General features: G+C 41.0%; 2 protein-coding genes across 6 annotated transcripts in view; both read left to right on the forward strand.

Moving 5' to 3' along the window:
* The window catches only part of LOC105491681 (transmembrane protein 87A), a 62333-nt gene extending 60241 nt beyond the window's left edge, over positions 1-2092 (forward strand). For all 3 annotated transcript variants that reach the window (XM_011758264.3, XM_011758265.3, XM_071067034.1), the window contains exon 20: positions 1385-2092. In XM_011758264.3, coding sequence (XP_011756566.2) covers positions 1385-1426 — 42 coding nt within the window. In that variant the 3' untranslated portion in view covers positions 1427-2092. The remainder of the gene's footprint in view (positions 1-1384) is intronic.
* A 2717-nt stretch (positions 2093-4809) lies between these two features.
* LOC105491715 (VPS39 subunit of HOPS complex) overlaps positions 4810-21309 on the forward strand; it is a 47033-nt gene continuing 30533 nt past the window's right edge. Inside the window, exons 1-5 of one of the 3 annotated variants that reach the window (XM_011758320.2) lie at positions 4810-5041; positions 13512-13577; positions 19402-19434; positions 19937-20001; positions 20661-20703. In XM_011758320.2, coding sequence (XP_011756622.1) covers positions 4969-5041; positions 13512-13577; positions 19402-19434; positions 19937-20001; positions 20661-20703 — 280 coding nt within the window. In that variant the 5' untranslated portion in view covers positions 4810-4968. Of the gene's footprint in view, positions 5042-13511; positions 13578-17963; positions 17983-19401; positions 19435-19936; positions 20002-20660; positions 20704-21309 lie in introns of those variants that run through there. The other 2 variants (XM_011758331.2, XM_024796351.2) reach the window with 2 other exon arrangements.

Genomic DNA, 21309 nt, shown 5'->3' on the forward strand with positions numbered 1-21309 from the left:
CATAAGGCTCTTCAACAACATCTTTGGAAGCCAGAACAAAGCCTTTGAATTATTTTCAACCTAGAATTCTGTACTCAACTAAACTATCCTTATGAGGGTAAAATAAAGATGTTTCCAGCCACACAAGAAGTAAAATAATTGATGTCCTATATGCAGTTTCTGAGGAAAGCAGTAGAAAATGTTCTCCACAAAAATGAGGAAGCTAAGAAAAAGACTTGGGATCTAGGAAATAAAGGGTCCAACACAGACAAGAAAAATTCTCAGTATGATGTAAGAAATTCTCAGGTTGGCAGCTGGGCAGCAGGCTTGGATGGATTAGAGAACAGAGAGCATTGGAAAGGATATTTTTAAGAAAAAGGGAAAACATCTATAGATTATCTGATGTGATTGATTATATTCAAAAAGGATTTGTAGTTCTGTCAGTTTGTGATACAACAGTGAGAGGTACTTAGCAAATGAAGCAGAAGAAAAATGAAAATTAACTCTAAGGTATAAAATTGCCTAAGAAGGGAAATTTAATGGTAGTGCATTAATTATTTTAATTGAAATGGGATACTATAAATACTATATTAAATTAAATGTAATTTTATTTTTTACATGATTTATTAAAATTGTAGTAAAAAACACATAAGAAATCTACCCTCGCCGGGCGCGGTGGCTCAAGCCTGTAATCCCAGCACTTTGGGAGGCTGAGACGGGCGGATCACGAGGTCAGGAGATCGAGACCATCCTGGCTAACACGGTGAAACCCCGTCTCTACTAAAAAATACAGAAAACTAGCCGGGCGAGGTGGCGGGCGCCTGTAGTCCCAGCTACTCGGGAGGCTGAGGCAGGAGAATGGCGTGAACCCGGGAGGCGGAGCTTGCAGTGAGCTGAGATCCGGCCACTGCACTCCAGCCTGGGCGGCAGAGCGAGACTCCGTCTCAAAAAAAAAAAAAAAAAAAAAAAAAAAAAAAAAAAAAAAAAAAAGAAATCTACCCTCCTAACCATTCTAAAGTGCAAAGTGTTAACTATGTGCACATCTTTGCCCTCATCCTTCACTGGGTCTTCAAGTTAAATTCCTGAATTAGAGGAAGTACACATTTTTATTAAAGCCTAATCTTATGTAAATATTTGTTTAGTCATCTTAACTGACTCTATACATTTCCTTCTGAGTGCTGATTTGCTGTCCAGAAGCCTAGAGCTTTTGATTTAGTTGTTCTTGGGTGAGGTCTGGACATCTGTAGGTTCAAAATCTTCATAAATGTTGAGGAACCATTTCTCTAAACATTTAACTAACATAAACAAGTACTCGTGGAAGATGTTTGCTTGGATAGTCTATATAGAAGATATTTGGAATATAGATCAGTTTAACCTAATGTACTTAAACCTTTTTTGTCCCTAGGAACGAATGATCACACACTTTGAAAGGTCCAAAATGGAGTAAGGAATGGGAAGATTTGCAGTTAAAGATGGCTCCTATCAGGGAAGAGATCAGCATCTGTGTCAGTCTTCTGTACGGCTCCATGGGATTAAAGGAAGCAATGACATCCTGATCTGTTCCTTGATCTTTGGGCATTGGAGTTGGCAAGAGGTGTCAGAACAAAGAGAACATCTTACTGAAAACAAGTTCATAAGATGAGAAAAATCTGCAAGCTTCATATTTACAACACTGATGCCCCCTTTCCTCCCAGACTCTGACTGGATGTTCATGCAACTTAAATGTGTTGTTCCTGAACTTTCTGTAATGTTTCATTTTTTTAATCTGACAAACTAAAAAGTTTAACGTCTTCTAAAGGACTGTCATCAACACCATAATATGTAATCTCCAGGAGCAACTGCCTGTAATTTTTATTTATTTAGGGAGTTACATAGGTGATGGGGGAAATTGTTAACTACCTTTAATTTTCCTGGGAAGTCAAGGTTACATCTTGCAGAGGTTGTTTTGAGAAAAAAAGGGCCCTTCTGAGTTAAGGAGCCATAATTCTGTGAGTGATCAAAAGAAAGAAAAAAGAAACTGTTACAGTATGATTCAGATCATTTAAAAAAGCAAAATCAAGTGCAATTTTGTTTACAAATGGTGTATATTAAAGATTTTTCTATTTCAGATGTACTTTAAAGAGAAATATTAGCTTAACTCTTTTGACATCTGCTATTGTGACACATCCCATTGCTGGCAATGTGGTGCACACTCCAAAACTTTTAACTACTGTTTTGTAAGCCTCCAAGGGTGGCATTGCAGGGTCCTAGGCAATGTTTTGCTTGCCTTTATGCAGAGAGGTGCTCCAAGTGCTGTGATTGAGCACCATGCTAGAGGAACTGTAATGCTTCAGAAGTGGTAGCTTATACAAAGGAAACAGGTCCTGCTGGCTTAATTTAAACAGTTATTGCATGAAGTAATGTGGAGGCCCTGGACTGCTGCTCATTCTTTAGGATGGACTGTTCTGGTATCTGGTATTGGTTTAGAGCCTGTTTATAAGGGACATCACAAGGTGATGGGATTCATTTGAAGCACTCTATTTCTGTTTTAATGGTTTTATCCAATTTTGCCTTCCCAAGATTTTTGTTCTACATAAAAAGTTCATGCCACTTTTTAATATAAAAAAATTTAACAAAATTAATGTATTTTTCTCAGTTTTTTCAAACTTTTTCTGAAGACCCTTTCTCTCAAACTTATGAAACATTTCCTTCCATGGCTTTTATTCTAGATTATCTTGTTTTCTGTTAAAACCAATGACCACATGACCACAATCTTCACTAACTCATACTGCAGTGAAAGTGTTAACCCTTAGGTAGTTTCTCTACAACTCTTTGCTATGGTGATTTTAAAAAAAGTTTCCTGGGAAGTATCTCTGAGGAACTGCAGTCTGAAGAACTGACTATATTCTCATGCTAATTCATTAGCCAAAGGCTGGTGGTATTGTTGCATGCTGCTATTGCATATTAAAACTTAGCAGATGAATAATAGTTGTAATGCAGCAAGATAGTTGGTCAAATTATTTTTTTAGGCTGGTTTGATGTTGACTTGAGACTAGGAAAAAAAAAACCAAAAATCCCTTGTGTTAAGCAGGAGTGTATAGTACAAATTCTATAGCTTGGGCCTTGATAATTCTGCTTACAGCTCTCTGTATTACTGGGAGTGGATATAGTGTGTCATTTCTTAGGACAGGTTCAGCAGAAATTTATAGCTTTACACTAATCTGTAAAACAATATAAACCTTAGGGTTTTGGGCCTGAACGAAAAGGTACTAGACCTTCCAGCACAACAGCTGGTAATTCTAAATTTTTAAGAAGGTGATCAGCTTCTATGGTGAAAATCAACTGTAACACAGGATTTGTTTAGCAATTTTTGTGTTTATGACTACTTGAAAGTGTACTTTCACTTGATTATCAGAACAGCATTTGTTAAGATGGGACAAGTATTCCTAGTTTACATATGAAGAAATTGATACTGTGTAAAAATAAAATGACCAGGACCAGTTTTTTTGGCTTCATATCATAGACTTAGTCTTTTTCTTTTACATTTTTGCTTTAAACCCAAATGCTTAATTTTTTGACCTATCTGATGTTTTCCTAGGGGGAAATTACCAGATATCGATCATTCTTGCAGCTCAAACTAAGTTTTGTTGTTTTTTAAGTCTTCAAGGGGAATACTAAGGTAACCTCAGACAGTACAGGTCCCGGGTCCTGTAGGAGGAAGAGCCATGACACCTTCCTAAAAGGAATATTAGGATGTAAGACACAACTTGGGAAAGTTGAATTGGTAGGAATATGATCATCAAATTAAAAGGAGGCTTATTTCACTCACTTTCAAGAGTTAGTGAATCATCTGTTGCCTAAACTCTTGCTACTCAAAATGTGATCCAGGGACGAGCAACATCTGGGAGATTTTTGATGCTCAATTGAGGGTCTTACTCTGGTCCTACTGAATCAAAAGAGGCATTTTAACACTGTCTCTAGGTGATTTGTATGCACATTCAATTTGAAAAGCATTGGCCTCAAATGGTTCTCAGGGTGATTTTGCCTTCCAGAGGATATACAGCAAAGAGACATTTTTATACCTCTGTAGGGAAGATACTGGCATCTGGTGGGTGGAGGTTAAGGATACTGTTAAACACCTTACATTGCACAGAACATGCCCCCTCCCCAACAAGAAATTATCCTGTCCTAAAGGTGGGTAGTGCTACCACTGAACAACCCTAGCCTAAGATGGTGGTTCTCAAGCTTTTAAATGCATGGACTCACCTTGGGGTTTATTAAAACATAGATTACTGTTCCTTCCAGAGTTTCAGATTCAGTAGAACTGGAATGGGCCTGAAACTTTGCATTTCTAACAAGTTCACAGGTGCTGCTGCTACTGCTGTTGTTGCTGGTCTAGAACAACCATGAAAGCATAAAGGTAAGGTGCTTGTACTAATTGGGATATAATGGTAATACTAAAGCTACCATTTATTGAGAGCTTAGTGTGTGTCAGGTGTTGCTAAGCGCTCATGATACTGGATCACAGGTATTTACACAAATCATTTTGCAGATTAGGAAAGTATGGCATCGAAATATTAAATTTTCTAAATCACAGCGAATTTCCTAATTGGTAGATCTCCGTCTGAGGTCTGACGCCAAAGGCCGAGTTTTTAACCATCACACCCATTGCCTAAAACAGTTCTAAGATTAACAGTTTGTTCCTTCTATGGTAAGCCCATGGCTACTCGGGACAGAGTGGCTCTGGGTAAAGAGTGACAATGGCAACTCAGCAACAAGTCAATTCCTTGAGAGTGCACCGGGAGGAAGGGGCGGGACTTCGGCTGCGGAAGGGGCGGGCCTAACCAGCAGGAAGTCCGGGGTTGACGATGGCTGTGTTGTTGAAGGGCTTGTAGCTGGGGGGCATCCTAGCCGGATCCCGGCCTACTCTTAGCCCAGCCTCGTTCCGGACCCCAACCCGGCCCGGAACACTGTGGGCGAGACGGCGGTGGCGACTCTCCCCTTGCCGCCATGCACGACGCTTTCGAGCCAGTGCCGATCCTAGAAAAGCTGCCTCTTCAAATCGACTGTCTCGCTGCCTGGGGTGAGCCGAGGGGCCGCGGGGCCGAGGCGGAGTCAGCACGGGAGCGGCCCGGATCTTTTCTGAGGCCGGGGAAGTGGACAGGCGTTCATCCATGTGGGCTTCGGTTGGATGCTACCCGAGAGGGACTTGGGATGAGAGAAAGCAGAGAGATGACCACCGGCTGTAGACATCGATGTCTATGGGGCTGCTTGGGTGATCCCAGTGATCCAGTCATTTAGGGGAGTTCCCCTTGCTCTTGCTCCCTGTGCAGAGTGAGAGGATGAGCTTTCCTTTTTAATTGTGCTCAGCTTTAGCCCGTTTTGATTCCCAAGAAGTCTTCATTTTAGAGGGCCAAAGCAGTAAGAAGTTCTCAGCCTGCCAGGGGCTTGAAGTTGTCCAGATGTTTGTGTTGTTTTCTAGATGAAAGTCAACCCTGGTTTTGGGGGCATAGAACAAGTTAACACCATATGCTATTTTTTCCCTATAGTGATCACTCGTTCACTTCTCATTCCTGTAGGGAACTCATGTAGTTAGCTAACCTTTGAGTCTAGCCAAGTGGTTGATTACCTTATATCCAAAGTGTCCAAGTTACCTAACTCTGTAGGCGGAAGAGTTTCCAGACTGTCATGTAACCTAATCCATAAAAACTAGCATAGTCCTTTTGGGATTGACTAGTGCAGAAGGCAGGGACAGACATCTCTTGTGTGCTCTGAAATACAAATGAAGGTTTCAGGGATAACGGTGAACATTGTGCTCTTATCTATGAGTGACTGGTTTGATACCAGCCCCCAAAGACCAAGGAGATCATTTCTAACTTTCCTCCTAATGTTTAGGTCCTAGAAGTCAAGGACCATAAAAAGATGATTCAGATCCCTTAATCAGATCTTATACTGGGCTACATAGGTAACCATGATGGGCCTCATGGAATCTTGGTGTGTCTGATATTATGTGCATCAGCTGTTCACAGTGTCACCGAGTCATCCTTGCAGAGTTCTTCATGACTTCTTCTGTAGGGTCCTTTCACGAAGAATTTTCATGTTAATGTGCACCCTTCCTCCTTTAGCAGCTCTGGGTCTCTTTAAAATCACACCTCCACAGTAAGCAGTTCTAGTCCTTTGGGTTAAGAGGAGAATCCTATTTCCTCCAGACATCTCAAGAAAACCAATTTCTGTCATTAAATGCTCTCATTAAACATTTAAATAGAGGAGGAGAAAGTTTTTAAATGAAAGACGTGACGCTGCATGAAGGGATTAATTCCCCCATTGCTTCATCAGATATACGTATTAGGTGCCTACATGGGCCATTCTCTTTGCTAGGGACAGTAATACAATGATGAATAAGAAACGGTGCCTGTGCTCCTAGGACACACATTGGGGGGACAAAGACATGTGAACAGATTATGATACTAGAGACATATGCTGCCTATTATTGCAACATGGATGAGGGGGTAGCCAACTCAGCTAAGGACATGTTTCTGAAAGGGATTAAGGATTAATGCAGCTGTTGCCACACTTGACTTAGCCCGTCAGAATCCTTGACTCCGATCTCCTGTTGGACCATTAGCACATAGTGCTCCTAGACTCTCAGTAACTCCACTTTGTCACAGTAAAAATTCCTTGCACCTGTGGTTTTCAGGAACACAGTTTTGAAACGATAGGTAGCTTTTGGCCTTCCTTGATCACCCACCAAACAGGAGAAATGCTCTTTGCTTCCTAAGGCGCTTTGGTACACATTAGGTTACAAGAGGCCATTAACTGCCTCCTGCTTCAAAAGTGCTTTATTTCCAGATTTGAGCAGCAGTAATTATTGCTGTTTCTAGTCATTACCCCTTTTTAACTACATTGTGCCTTTGGATGCAAAGTTCGTCCAGGAATTTCCAGAGGCAGGTCACACAGGGCCAAATAATATTTAAGGTGTAAATGTCTTAGAGACAACATACTCTGTCTCCTAGGAAATAGAAATCAGGGGGGCTGGGCGTGGTGGCACATGCCTGTAATCCCAGCACTTTGGGAGGCTGAGGCAGGCGGATCACGAGGTCAGGAGATCGAGACCATCCTGGCTAACATGGTGAAACCCTGTCGCTACTAAAAATACAAAAAATTAGCCGGGCGTGGTGGCAGACGCCTGTAGTCCCAGCTACTTGGGAGGCTGAGGCAGGAGAATGGCGTGAACCCAGGAGGCGGAGCTTGCAGTGAGCTGAGATCACACCACTGCACTCCAGCCTGGGCAACAGAGTGAGACTCCGTCTCAAAAAAAAAAAAGGGAAATCAGGGGAACATGATGAGGGTGATTTCTTTCTAAACTCCAAATATGTATAATCCTGCTGCCTTTTCAGCATCTTCATTTGGATATCTCATAGCATAACCAAAACAGTTCTTGATTCCTCTCCCCTCAAACATGCCTGTCCTCCTGTATCTTACATCTCAGCAAGTGGCATTTCTATTTACCTCTTTGACTAAGGCCAAAAGCTTTGGAATCGTTCCTGACTTCTTTCATTCTGTTTTACACTATATCCCATCTATCAGCAAATCTTGTGTGTTCTACCCCTAGAATAAATCTGAAATCCAGTCATTTCTGTCTTGATAATTGGTGGTGCCTACTCTTGAAGGCACCATCATCTGTCACCTGAATTACTGTAGTAGTCTTCTCATTGACCACCCTATATTTGCCATTGTGCCATTTTCAGTTTTTTATCTACCAGGTAGAGTGAAACTTTGAAAACCTAAATCTGATTCCATCCTCGGCTCAAAACCCTCCCATGGTATTACATCACAACTAGAATAAGTTCCAAAGTCTTTACCCTGTCTGGCAACATCTGACATGCGGAGGCCCTGGTAACTTCCCTGTTTCCTGTGCACTTTCCTCTCACACCTTTCTGGTACCAGTCCCACACAGCCTTCCTTGTTCCATCAGTGCACAAAGCACATACCCACCTCAGGGCCTTTACACTTGCTGCTTCCTCGGCCTGCCACTCACTTACCTTTGTATATATGGTTCATTCCTCATTTCACTCAGTTCTCTGCTGAAATGTCACCCAAATCAGCGGAACCTTCCCTACGTATCCTATATGAAAGAGATTGCCACATCCACCACTGTGCTGTTTTCTTAGCCTTATCTTCTAATCATGGGTCACCATCTACTGTTGTTTTATGTATTTAATTATTATCGCATCTCTCACTCCACATTAGAATATAAGTTCCCTCAGGGCAGGAGCTTTGTTTTCTACATTGCTGTATCCGGAGTACCTAAAACGTTTCCTGACTCATGTTGATATGAATAGTAATAGCTTGCAGTTGTTAAATGCTAATCTGTATTAGGCTTTTATAAAATAAGACTCCATTTTACAGAAGAAGGACCTGAGGCTTAGATAATTTAAGAAATTTTTCCAAGGTCACATGTCCTGTAAATCATGTCTGCTTCTAGAGCCTGGTTCCCAAACTTGAATGTATATTCAAAGCCTGTAAAAAAAAATGCAGACTTCATGTGTATATATGAGTATCTGTATGTCCATATATATGTACATACCTATATTTTCCAGAGAAACAATGGAAAGATAACTCAAAAATTACTAAAATGATGCTCATAGCAGAAGGGAGAGGAGAGGATAAGATGGACAATGATAGAAATTAGACTTTTCATCGTTTTAGCTTTGGAACTACAAAAATGTTTCATAAAAACAAATAATAAAATTTTATTTTATTTTATTTTATTGTTATTATTTTTTGAGACCAAGTCTCGCTATGTCACCCAGGCTGGAGTCCAGCAGTACAATCTCAGCTCACTGCAACCTCCGCCTCCCAGGCGTGTACCTGTACAAGCCATTGTTGTGCCTCAGCCTCCTGAGTAGCTGGGATTACAGGCGCCTACCACCATGCCTGGCTATTTTTTGTACTTTTAGTAGAGACGGGGTTTCGCCATGTTGGCCAAGCTGGTCTCAAACTCCTGACCTCAGGTGATCCACCCACCTCGGCCTCCCAAAGAGCTGGGATTACAGGCGTGAGCCACTGTGCCCAGCCAACAAAATTAAATTTTAAAAAGTAGGTTTCAGAGTACCACCTCAAAGCCATTGAATCTGAATCTCCATGTGCAGGGCCCAGGAATGTGCATTTTTAATAAGTCCAGGTGATTCTAATGCAGCTGACTGGGGGCTTATGCCCAGTTGAGAAGTACTGTTATTTGCCATGTTATCCAACGAAGGGAAGTGACTACTATCTTATTCATCTTTGTGTTCCCTGCAGTGGCCAGCATTGGGCCAGAAATGGAATTTATTACATGAAGCTGGACTGCATTGCACTGTTGGAAGGAGTTCCATTAGGGTAATTATGAGCAACAGGGCCTAGCCCTCCTTCCCAGGAGGAATTAAGTCAACCTGTGGCTCAGGGTTAGGCCGTCAGGAGTTTTCCAGGGCTGATACTGCTTTGCTTATGTGTGCGTTATGTGTTTGCGTAGTATGTCTCGCTTTCTGTTGTGTGTTACTGTCTTGAGTCTCAGAAGGGTCTGTCCACCCCATGCTGCACGTGCTCTGCAGGCTTGTCGTTCTCTGTGTTGTGCATGCACAGCTGTGTTAAATAACGTGTCTTAGAGCGTGGAGGACCCAACATGGGACAGGTCCTCTGGCTGATGGCACATTTAATCAATCAGGTTGATTTAAAAGTTTTCAGTGAATTTAATACATCAGAATGATTCCCTTTTATGACCAGTAGAATAGACATTTGATTTTTTTTTTTTTTTTTTTTTTTTTTTTTTGAGGTGGAGTTTCACACTTGTCACCTAGGCTGGAGTGCAGTGGCGCAACCTCTGCCTCCTGGGTTCAAGTGATTCTCCTGGCTCAGCCTCCCGAGTACCTGGGATTACAGGTGCTCGCCACCACACCTGGCTAATTTTTTTTTTTTTTTTTTTTTTGAGACAGGAGTCCTGCCCTGTCACCCAGGCTGGAGTACAGTGGTGCGATCTCAGCTCACTGCAACCTCTCCCTCCGGGGTTGACACGATTCTCTTGCCTCAGTCTCCTGAGTAGCTGGGATTACAGGCACACACACCATGCCCAGCTAATTGTTTTTGTATTTTTAGTAGAGACAGGGTTCCACTATATTGAACTGGTCTTGAACTCCTGACTTCAGGTGATCTGCCTGCCTTGGCCTCCCAAAGTGCTGGGATTACAAGCGTGAGCCACCACACCTGGCCTAATTTTTGTATTTTTTAGTAGAGATGGGGTTTCACTATATTGGCCAGGCTGGTCTTAAACTCCTGACCTCCGGTGATTCGCCCACCTCGGCCTCCCAAAGTGCTGGGATTACAGGTGTGAGCCACCATGCCCGGCCCCTAGACATTTGATTTTTAAAAATGTTTTGACATGTCTTAGTTTGAGTTCACAAGAAAAAAAAGTAAATTAATCTAAAAATCTATTGGCAACAAACATTTCAATAAAAATGGAAAATAGACTCTTGAATGTCATGTTTAGGAATTTGACTTCATATTTTGGTAGTGTAGCTTCCTAAGATTTTTTTAAGCCCCAGTGTGACAGCTTCAGAGATCTGCTCTAAGATAACTGACAGCAAATGTGAGAGAATGCATGGAGTGAATGAGACCAGTTGAAGCTGTCACAGGGGTCCCTGGAGAGACTCTACAGGAGGCTGTCATGAGGAACCATTAGAGGTAAAATTGATAGACCCTGGCCAACTTGGGAGGAAGCTGAGGCTATTAAAATAGATAAAGAAAAACAGGAACTGGCGGGGACTTGGGGGACAGAGTGGAGAGAGAAGAATGGGGAAGATGGTGAACATTATGTTGGCCTTTTGTTTTGGTTACAGATTTTTATGCATGAGGGGATTTTTAAAAAATTTCCACTTCATTTTATTTATATCTGAAATATCAGTGGGTGGCCTAAAAATCAACTTTAGTATTGCCAAATTGCCTGATATCATGATATCTATAAATAAAGTTCTAAAGATAATATCTTTTACAAAGCAAGCATTGCAAAATGAATTCTTTTACTTTTTCATGTTCTGTCCCAGCATAAATCTCCAGCCTTCATTAGAGCTGCTGTTATTTCTGATTTCAACTTAATGTTATTAAGAGCACACAGTGTTACTTTTTGTGACCTGCCTTTCCTTTAAGACCACAAATCAAAGAAAGTAGAATCACTCTGTTTTTCTGGATGCCTAAGAACATCATCCTGGAGAAGTATTACTGATCCTTTAGATAAAGAATGTAGATGCTGACCTGTTTTAATAAATATAACTACTGTGTTTCAGACAACCTTTGGCTGACACCCATTCTTTTGACATGGGTGCCTTAGTAAGTACATCACAGCATGTGGTTGGGAATCAGACAAATTGGGGTTGGGATCCCAACTCTGCTGCTTGCCACATGTGTGACTCTGGAAAAGTTATGTATTCCCTAGGCCTCAACTTCCTCATCTATAAAATGGGGATTGGAAAAAAGGACTTACTTCAAGGGATAGTTGTGAGGATTAGTGAACTAACAGATGTGCTTAGCATTTCCTGGAACACAATACATGTGCAATAAAAGTTATCTATTTGTCCTATTATGCAAGATTTTATTTTGCAGAGATCCAGAATCAACAGAGTTTATGAAAGGAATGAGGGACCTTTATGTTATCAAAAAGCGAAGGAAGTATCTGTACATGCTTACCTTCCTCGAATGACGTAATTTGGGTCTGTCAGGGTAGTTATTTAAACTCTTTCGGAGCCTCTTTTTACCTAGACCAGTGCCTCCCACAACGTGGTCCTTCAACCACCAGCATCAGCATCATCTGGGAAGTCATTAGAAATGAAAATTCCTGGGCCTACTTTTAGACCTACTGAATCAGAAGCTCTGGGGTAGAGCCTAGCATTCTGTTTTAACAAACTCTCAAATAATTGTGATACACTAAAGTTTAAGAACCACTAGCCTAGACCATCTTTTAAAATGTACAATTTGCCTGGGCACAGTGGCTCACCCCTGTAATCCCAACACTTTGGGAAGCTGAAGGGGCATTGCTTGAGGTCAAGAGTTGGAGACCAGATTGGGCAATATTATGAGCCCTCATCTCTATAAAAATTTTTAAAAAAATAACTGAGCGTGGTTGTGCATGCCTGCAGTTGTTGCCACTCGGGAGGCTGAGGTGGGCATATCACTTGAGCCCAGGAGGCAGAGGCTGCAGTGAGCCATGATCACACTCAGGAGGCTGAGGTGGGAGGATCACTTGAGCCAGGGAGGTGGAGGCTGCAGTGAGCCATGATCACGCCACTGCTATCTAGCCTGGGCGACAGAGTGGAACCCTATCTTAAAAAATAAAAGTTTTAAAAAAGTGTACAATTAAATGGTTTTTAGTACATTCACAGAGTTGTGCAACTATCACCACAATTAATTTTAGAACATATTCATCACTTTCAGAAGAAACTCAGTACCTTAATTAGTATTTACTTTCCATTTTCCCCCAAGCTCACCAACCCTGGGCAACCACTAATCTTTCTACCTCTGTGGATTTGCCTACTCTGGACGTTTGATATAAATGGAATCATGTGGCCTTTTGTGGTCTGGCTTCCTTCAGTAAGCATCATGTTTTCAGGTGCATCTATGTTGCAGCATATACCCATACTTTCTTTCTTTTCATTGTTAGCTAATATTCCATTATATAGACATGCCACATTTTGTTTATTCATTCATCAGTTGGTGGACATTTGGTTTGTTTCCATCTTTTAGCTATTACAAATAATACTGCTGTGAACATTTGTGTACAAGTTTTTGTGTAGAATATGTTTTCATTTCTGTTGGGTATGTACCCAGGAGTGGAATTGCTGGTTCCCAGGGTAGCTATGTTTAGCCTTTTGAGGAACTGCGAGACTTTTCCAAAGTGGCTGTCCCATTTTACATTCCTGCCAGCAGTGTATGAGGGTTCTAATGTCTTTATATTCTCATCAACACTTGTTATTAAATATTTTCTACTAGACTATCTTTTGAGATAATGAATTCTGTAAGCCTATTATGCTATATCATTTATTTTCCTGAAAGTAAAAGCATTTAAAGGATGCCTCTTAGCTATTATTTCTGAGGTTGGATACCTGGTTTCACATTTGTACTTCCATTTTGTGATTTTATAAACTTTCATCATATTCTTTTTAGCTGAATTAAAAAATATAGATCTAAAGATATATATCTTAATATAAGTATATATAAAATAAAAAATAAAAATCAATCATTTAATCTTAAACGTACAAAGCCCTTCTATCTTTTTTATTAGTTTAATATTAATTGAGGCAGTGACATTTTTATCCTCTGATATGTCTAGCCTAGTAATTATTCAATAAATGTATTTTTAATTGGTTGATTCTCAAACATGAGTATAAACATTCCTTAGCTTTGCAAAACACCTGCTATCAAAAGCAACTCATTTTCTTGACACATTGATTTCTGATTACAAGCCCCAGCTAAAGAAATAGGGTTATACTCAAGCTGACTGACCTTTCTCAAAGCTGTTTTTTTTCCAGAGGAATGGCTTCTTGTGGGAACCAAACAAGGACATCTTCTTCTCTATAGGATTCGGAAGGACGTTGGTAAGTGCGTATTGCTCATGAAAAATAATAATAATAATAATCATGTTTTAATAGTCAGCTAGTATACAACGGTGAAATCAGTTATTCCTGGACCATTGAAAGAGAGAGTGAAGGTTAGAGGGAGCACGGTGGGAAAATGGGGAGAAGACTTGAGAATGCCTAGGGCTTTTCTCCTTCAAACTGTATTGCCCTACCTACATCTGGGAGGTGAGGATGAGTTGCTGGTTTACTTATTACTGAATTACTTATTACCGGTAGTGAGTCTGTAAGAAAAGAGGAGGCGGTGGTTTTCCTCCTCTTTTCTTAGAGACTCACTACCAGTAATAAGAAATACTACTAATGGGAATAAGATTCCTGTATATATGGTGTGGTGGTAGGAAAAAAAATTAGGAAACATTGGTTTAAAATATCTTGTTAGCTTGTGAGGGGTAGACCAGGAAGAGAGGACCAGGGTTTGTGTTCATGTGCACTTCCCCCGGCTGCGTGACTGTGAGCAGGTTCTTTCCAACATCAGTTTTCTATAAACTCTCTGTCTCACAAAGTTGTTGGGGCAGATGCAATAATAGGCTTGAAGAAACTGTGAAAACTAAAATTCTAATCAAATGTGACTGTCAGTAACGTAGAGTAATAACTAAAGTATTTGAAATGTATTCTGTTAAAGAGTGTTTTTTTATTGGGGCAGAAAGTACCTCACTGCCCTTCCCTGTTTTCATTTTTGTGCTCTCTTTATGGAGAATAGATGTGTTTAGGTATTATGCCCTGAAGCCACTCTACAGAAATCTGCAGTTAATTTCATACCTTTCAATCTAATATATATTTCTCTGATAAATAGCTTGAGAGACAGCTTAAGATAAATAGAGCTGTCTTTTGGAACCTGGAGCAAGGGTAACATTGGGGGGAAAAAGCACCTTACTAGTGCACCCGGCAAAGAGAAAGATATCCTGGTCAGTTTCTGCAGCAGGGTAAGAAAATAAACCAGAGAACAAAATAGAGAATTTATTTCATTTCTAAGTTTTTCAACTGTCCTCTAAATCAGGGGTCAGCAAACTTGTTCTGAAAAGGTCCAAAGAATAAATATTTTAGGCTTTGCAGTGTTGTAAGTACTTAACTCTGCCATTGTAACATGAAAGCAGCTGTAAGCAATATATAATGAATTGGTTATGTTTCATAAAACGTAATTATGTTTCAATATGGTTATGTTTCAATAAAACTTTATTTACAAAAACATGCAAAGGCCTCAATTTGGCCCTTGGGCAGTACATTGTTGATCTTTGTTTTAATGTTTTAAATTTTTAATTATTGGCCAGGTGAAGTGGCTCATGCCTATAATCTGAGCACTTTGGGAGACTGAAGTAGGAGGAATGATTGAGGCCAGGAGTTCGAGACCAGCCTGGGCAACATAGCGACACCCTCTCTACTAAAAATTAGCTGAATGTGGTGGCACGTGCTTATAATTCCAGCTGCTCTGGAGGCTAAGCTGAGAGGATCGCTTGAGCCCAGGAGGTTGAGGCTGCAGTGAGCTGTGATCACACCATTGCTCTCCAGCCTTAGCAACAGACCTTGTCTCAAAAAAAAATTTTTTTTTTAGTTCTCAGAGCCAAAATATTTGCATTCTGTGATATTTGCCTGGTCTATAATTTTAAAATTAAGCTCACATTTTAATTTTAAAGCTAAAAATGCTTATCTTATTCAGCATTCAACAACTGTTTTTTGACTCTCTACTTTCAGATGTAGTGGTGATCAGAAATTGAAAACAAGATTTTACAAATGAAGTCTTTCAACACAGTATAGACCTAAACTGGTAATATGAGCGTTAATCTGGCTTGGAACCCTAGTGGCGACTATTCCTTGCTCTGTGATCATTTTATCATGTCAACTTTGACAAATTAGTTAATGTTCCTGGGCCTCAGTTTCTCCATAGGTAGCTTAAATATAGACAATTAGGAAATCAAACTCTGATTTGAAACTTTTTCTTCAAGAAATGTCATTTTTCCCTATACTCTTGGTGAACAGTGTAGTTCTGGCCCAGCTCTGGCCTGATGTGGGCCAGAAATAGACCTGGGCCTGTGTGAATTAGTTCTAGGGTTAGTTTGGTTTCTAGATTTGAGATATTTCAAGCCTAAATAGATCTATGGGTAGACTGTCTTTCTGAGGAAAGGGAGGGGATAATAGGGTCAAGAAAAGACTAGGGCTAGGGATCATAGGCTCCGATCTGATCTCAGTCATTTCCCTGGAGCTCAGTTGAGCCAGTGACATTTTTATCCTCTGATATGTCTAGCCTAGTAATTATTCAATAAATGTGTTTTGAATTGGTTAATTCTCAAACATGAGTATAAACATTTCTCAACAGACATCTCTAGGCTTCATTTTACTCCTTTATTTTTTGAGACAGGGTCTTGCTCTGTTGCCTAGACTGGAGTGTAGTGGCGCTATCCTGGCTCACTGTAGCCTCAACCTCCTGGGTTCAAACCATCCTCCCATCTCAGCCTCCCAGGTAGCTGGGACCACAGGCACACACCAACATGTCCAACCCATTTTTGTATCTTTTGTAGAGATGGGGTTTCGCCAGATTGCCCAGGCTGGACTTGAATTCCTGGGCTCAAGTAATCTGCCCACCTCAGCCTCCCAAAGTTCTGGGACTACAGTTGCGTGCCACCATGCCCAGCTAATTTTTGTATTTTTTTAGAGACAGGGTTTCACCATCTTGGCCAGGCTATTCTGGAATTCTTGACCTCAAGTGATCCACCCGCCTCAGCCTCCCAAAGTGCTGGGATTACAGGCGTGAACCACTGTGCCCAGCCCAGTCTACTCTTATCTTGAACTGAGAGGGGTTAGATTAGTTCATGTCTGAGGCCTTTACAACTCTAGGTTTGTTTCAGTCGTGCTGAGCAGCGTTCTCAAAGTGTGGTCTCTAGACCCCTGGGGATCCCCAAGATCCTTTCAGAGGACCTACAAGGACAAAACCAAGTTTGCAAAAACACTGAAACATTTCTTTTTTTTTTTTTTCCCACTGTATTGACATTTACAATGATGGTGCAAAAGGAATGGTGATTAAAACTGGTGGGCACCTGAACACAAATCAGAACAGTAGCACCTAACTTCAAATAGAGACTTGAAAAAAACAAGAAAAAAAAAGTGGTACCAAGCTGTACTAATAGTCATTGTGTAATTCTCACCATGTGCTCACCGTGGGTTTTTGTTTGTGTTTGTTTGAGATGGGCTCACTCTGTCACTCAGACTAGAGTGCAGTGGCACAATCGTGACTCACTGCAACCTGTAACTCCTAGGCTCAGGCGATCCTCCTGCCTCAGCCTCTCAAGCAGCTAGGACCACCAGCACACACCAGCATGCCCAGATAGGTTTTACTCCTCATAAAGATGAGGTGTCTCTTGTTGCCCAGGGTGGCCTCAAACTCCTTGCCTCAAGTGATGGGTTGTTGTTGTTTTTTCTTTTTTTTTTTTTGAGACGAAATTTCACTCTTGTCACCTAAGCTGGAATGCAATGGCGCAATCTCGGCTCACTGCAACCTCCCCCTCCCAGGTTCAAGCAATTCTCGTGCCTCAGCCTCCTGAGTAACTGGGATTACAGGTGCCCACCACCACACATGGCTAATTTTTGTATTTTTATTAGAGACAGTATTTCACCATGTTGGCCAGGCTGTTCTTGAACTCCTGACCTCAGGTGACCTACCTGTCTCGGCCTCCCAAAGTGCGGGGATTATAGACGTGAGCCATCACGCCCGGCCAGTTGTGTGTGTGCGTGTGTGTGTGTGTGTGTGTGTGTGTGAGAAAGCTAGTTTCACTTAAGAATGTTCTTGGTTAGGCAGTAAAAGTTGTTATTTTTATTGTATTTTGACTTTTGGCAACACATCTTTTTAGTAATCTCTTGTGATATGATGAGAAGTACACATACAGTACTTCTGCTGTGTGCCAAGGCGTGAAGTCCGATGGCTGTCTTGAGGGAAAAATGCTTGTGTGATTGAGTTATGAGCTAAACTGGCTGCTTTTTTCATGGAGTATTGTTTTTGTTTGAAAGAATGACAGGTTGTGGTTTTTTCAGACCATTTGGATATTTGGAAGGTTTTTTTTGTTTTGTTTTGTTTTGTTTTTAATGAGCAAAGGGAATCTGTTGCTTTAAGGTAAAGGAACTGGCAGTATTTGTTGTGAACAATAAAGTTAGAGCTTTCAAGAAAAAAAATAGAATTGTGGAAAACTTGTGTTCACCCCACTGAGTGTGACAGCTTCTCCATAATTAAAGATTTTTTTCTGATGAGATTGGGGGTGATAATAATGAATGTCATTTTTTAACATCCTATAATGAAATGTAGGTCTGGATTGGAAAATCTGCATAACTCAGTAAACCAACATTTTCCAGATGACGAATGCATGAAGTTTTAAAATCATGTGTGAGTAAAAGATACATTCAAAGTGTGAGGTAGACCAATGTTTTTTGACGTGACGGAAAATGAAAAGTTCATTGACAAGTATGAGATTTCACTTTACGAGAAATTACATTTGTTAAGTGTTGGTATAGTGTCAAAGAAGAATCTGAAAAATCTATTAAAGTACTTTTCCCTTTTCAACTGTATATCTACATGAGGACAGATTTTTTGTCATATACTTCAATCAAAACAAATTAAATTATCAAAACAGATTAAATGCAGAAGCAGATGTGGGTTCTTACTTATGGGGTTATTGTTATTTTTAAATACATACATGTTTTTAAATGTATTTAAATTTCTAATGTAAATATTCATGTATATAATCCCCAAAAGAGTTCTTTGAAGTCCTCAGTAATTTTTAAGATATCAAGATTTGGAGAAAAAAAAGTTTAGGAATCTCTGCCTTAGAAAATTCTATTTGTAAAGAGAATTATAGGCCTGGAGCAGTGGCTCACACCTGTAATCCCAGCAGGCCGAGGTGGGTGGATCGCCTGAGGTCAAGAGTACAAGACCAGCCTGGCCAATATGGTGAAACCCCGTCTCTACTAAAAATATAAAAATTAGCTGGGCGTGGTGGTACATGCCTATAATCCCAGCTACTCCAGAGGCTAAGGGCACAAGAATTGCTTGAACCCAGGAGGTGGAAGTTGCAGTAAGCTGAGATCGCACCACTGCACTCTGGTCTGGGCAACAGAATGATACTCTGTCTCAAAAAAAAAAAAAAAGGAGAATTATTAAGTGCAATAATAAGGCGCTTTGAAGTGTAGGAAGTGTCTGAATTGTTTTTTTTCCTCATGAAATGTAACAGCAGAATACCAGGGCACACTCCCTGCAACTTTAGGGCCCTTTCTTCATCCCCTCTACTGAGGGACACATGGAAGAAGTGAGACCAGCTTTGGTGACATTAGTTCTTATGGCTGCCCCAAAGAGTCTCCCTGATTCCCAGAGGGCAAGGGCAGAGCTAGCTGTGGGGAACAATTCGGGTCAGCAGTACGAGCATCCTGTCCATGAACTAGAAGGCAGGTAGCAGGGTGTGGGCTCAGGGCACAGGCTTTAGAGTCAGCCTGGGTTTGCTTGTAGGCTCCCTCACTGGCTGTTACCTAACTGCTTTACCCCTCAGGGCCCTCAGATATGAGCTTGGAATAATAATACCTACTTCTTGGGAGTTGTGAGTTTACAGAAAAAAAAAAGTATAAATTTTTAAACCCAGAACCCAGTATGTAGTTATTGCTTAATGATAGCTGCTCTGATGATGATGATGATGATGATACTCTCTTTTTGACTCATTGGTGACTTCTGAGGCTGAATATTTTTGTCATCCCCAGCAAGGCTGAATTCACATGTTTTTATGGTATATAACTTTCTTCCCCTTTTTTGTAACAGTGCCAGCAGCTGTAGCATCACCTGAAAGTGGCAGTAAGTGTAGACGCATTGAATTGCCTTAGCTCTGGAGATGGGTTTGAGTGTTTGCTCTGTCTCCATGACACAGGACTTAAGAGTAGCTGCTGGAAATTAGTTGGTCTAGATCTGAGGATGCTTTGGGCTGGGTTTCATGGCTTGGGCTCTTATGTTTGACTGTTACTTTTTACACTCTTCCTTGTGGAACACTTTGCCAAGGTACTGATTTTGCAAGATAAGATCTTCAGACTCACAAGTACCTTGCAGCTTCAGTAAACTTTGTGTGATCCTTTCTGCTGATGCCGAGTGAAGGTGCATGAAACGCTCTGCTCTAAAATTGGAGTTGAAAGCATCTTACAGTGCTCGTAAGACAGCTGGCTATTTAGATCTCTGATTTTTAGTCTTTCAGGAACTTCTAAAGATTTATGTAGGACAGCAGTATGGAACAGTATTTTTCTAGTAGTGGTTTTTATATGTATTCCTGTATTTGGAACTTCCAATGTTTATTTCTTTTCCATAGGTTGCAACAGATTTGAAGTGACACTAGAGAAATCCAATAAGAACTTCTCCAAAAAAATTCAGCAGGTAAGCAGTGATGGCAGTCCTTACAAGAATATTTGACTTATATGAGACCCTGTCAGACTAGGATTTTGGTAATGTTATTTATGTATTTATGTATGTATTTATTTATTTATTTATTTTTTTGAGATGGAGTCTCGCTCTGTCACCCAGGCTGGAGTGCAGTGGCGCGATCTTGGCTCACTGCAAGCTCTGCCTCCTGGGTTCACGCCATTCTCCTGCCTCAGCCTCCCGAGTAGCTGGGACTACAGGCGCCCGCCAGCACACCCAGCTAATTTTTTTTATTTAGTAGAGACGGGGTTTCACTGTGTTAGCCAGGATGGTCTTGATCTCTTGACCTCGTGATCCACCCGCCTCGGCCTCCCAAAGTGCTGGGATTACAGGCATGAGCCACCGCGCCCGGCCGGTAATGTTATTTATTAACTCCGAATCCTCTTCTCTTTGACCTTCCATTTATCCAGGGGTCTCTGCCCATATATCATGTGCCTGAGATCCTCTCTCACAAGCAGAAATGATAATCACAGAAATTATAATGCCCAGAAAATAAGTGAGAGCCCTGTAACTGGATAGGCTCCGTGGTCCCTTTTTAGTACTGTTATTGAATGAACATTTGCTAAACCTTGTCAGAAATGTTTAATTGAGCCTCATGATTTGCTGTTTTCCAGATCCATGTGGTTTCCCAGTTTAAGATTCTGGTCAGCTTGTTAGGTAAGAAAAGGAGTTGCATTTGTATCCTGTGTTTAAAAAGAAAAGAGATGACTAATTAACCCTTTCATGGTTAATTTGATAGTGGTTACTTAACAACGAACAGGCGTGTTCCAAACCTGGTATAACAGGGTACATGGGTAATAAAGGCAGCAGCATCCTCCATAAACTCGAACTCTGCTCTCCAAGGAGTCTCACTTTATTCATTCATTCATTCATTGATCAAATATTTATTGAGCCTATTCTATGCAAAGTCTGGACTAGACATTGGAGATACCAAGTTCAGTGAGACATCGTTGCTATCTTTGAGATTTACGTTCTGATTACAAAGACTAAATGACAGGAAGTAATCACGATACAATGTGGTAAGTTACAGTGGCATGATCTCAGCTCACAGCAGCCTCTGCCTCCTGGGTTCAAGCAATTCTCCTGCTTCAGCCTCCCGAGTAGCTGGGATTGCAGGCACCCACCACCATGCCCAGCTAATTTTTGTATTTTTAGTAGAGACAGGGTTTCACCATGTTACCCAGACTGGTCGCAAACTCCTGACCTCAAGTGATCTGCCTGTCTCGGCCTCCCAAAGTGCTGGGATGACAGGTATGAGCCACC

Source organism: Macaca nemestrina, chromosome 7 (genome assembly GCF_043159975.1).
Source record: "Macaca nemestrina isolate mMacNem1 chromosome 7, mMacNem.hap1, whole genome shotgun sequence".
NCBI lineage: Eukaryota > Metazoa > Chordata > Mammalia > Primates > Cercopithecidae > Macaca > Macaca nemestrina.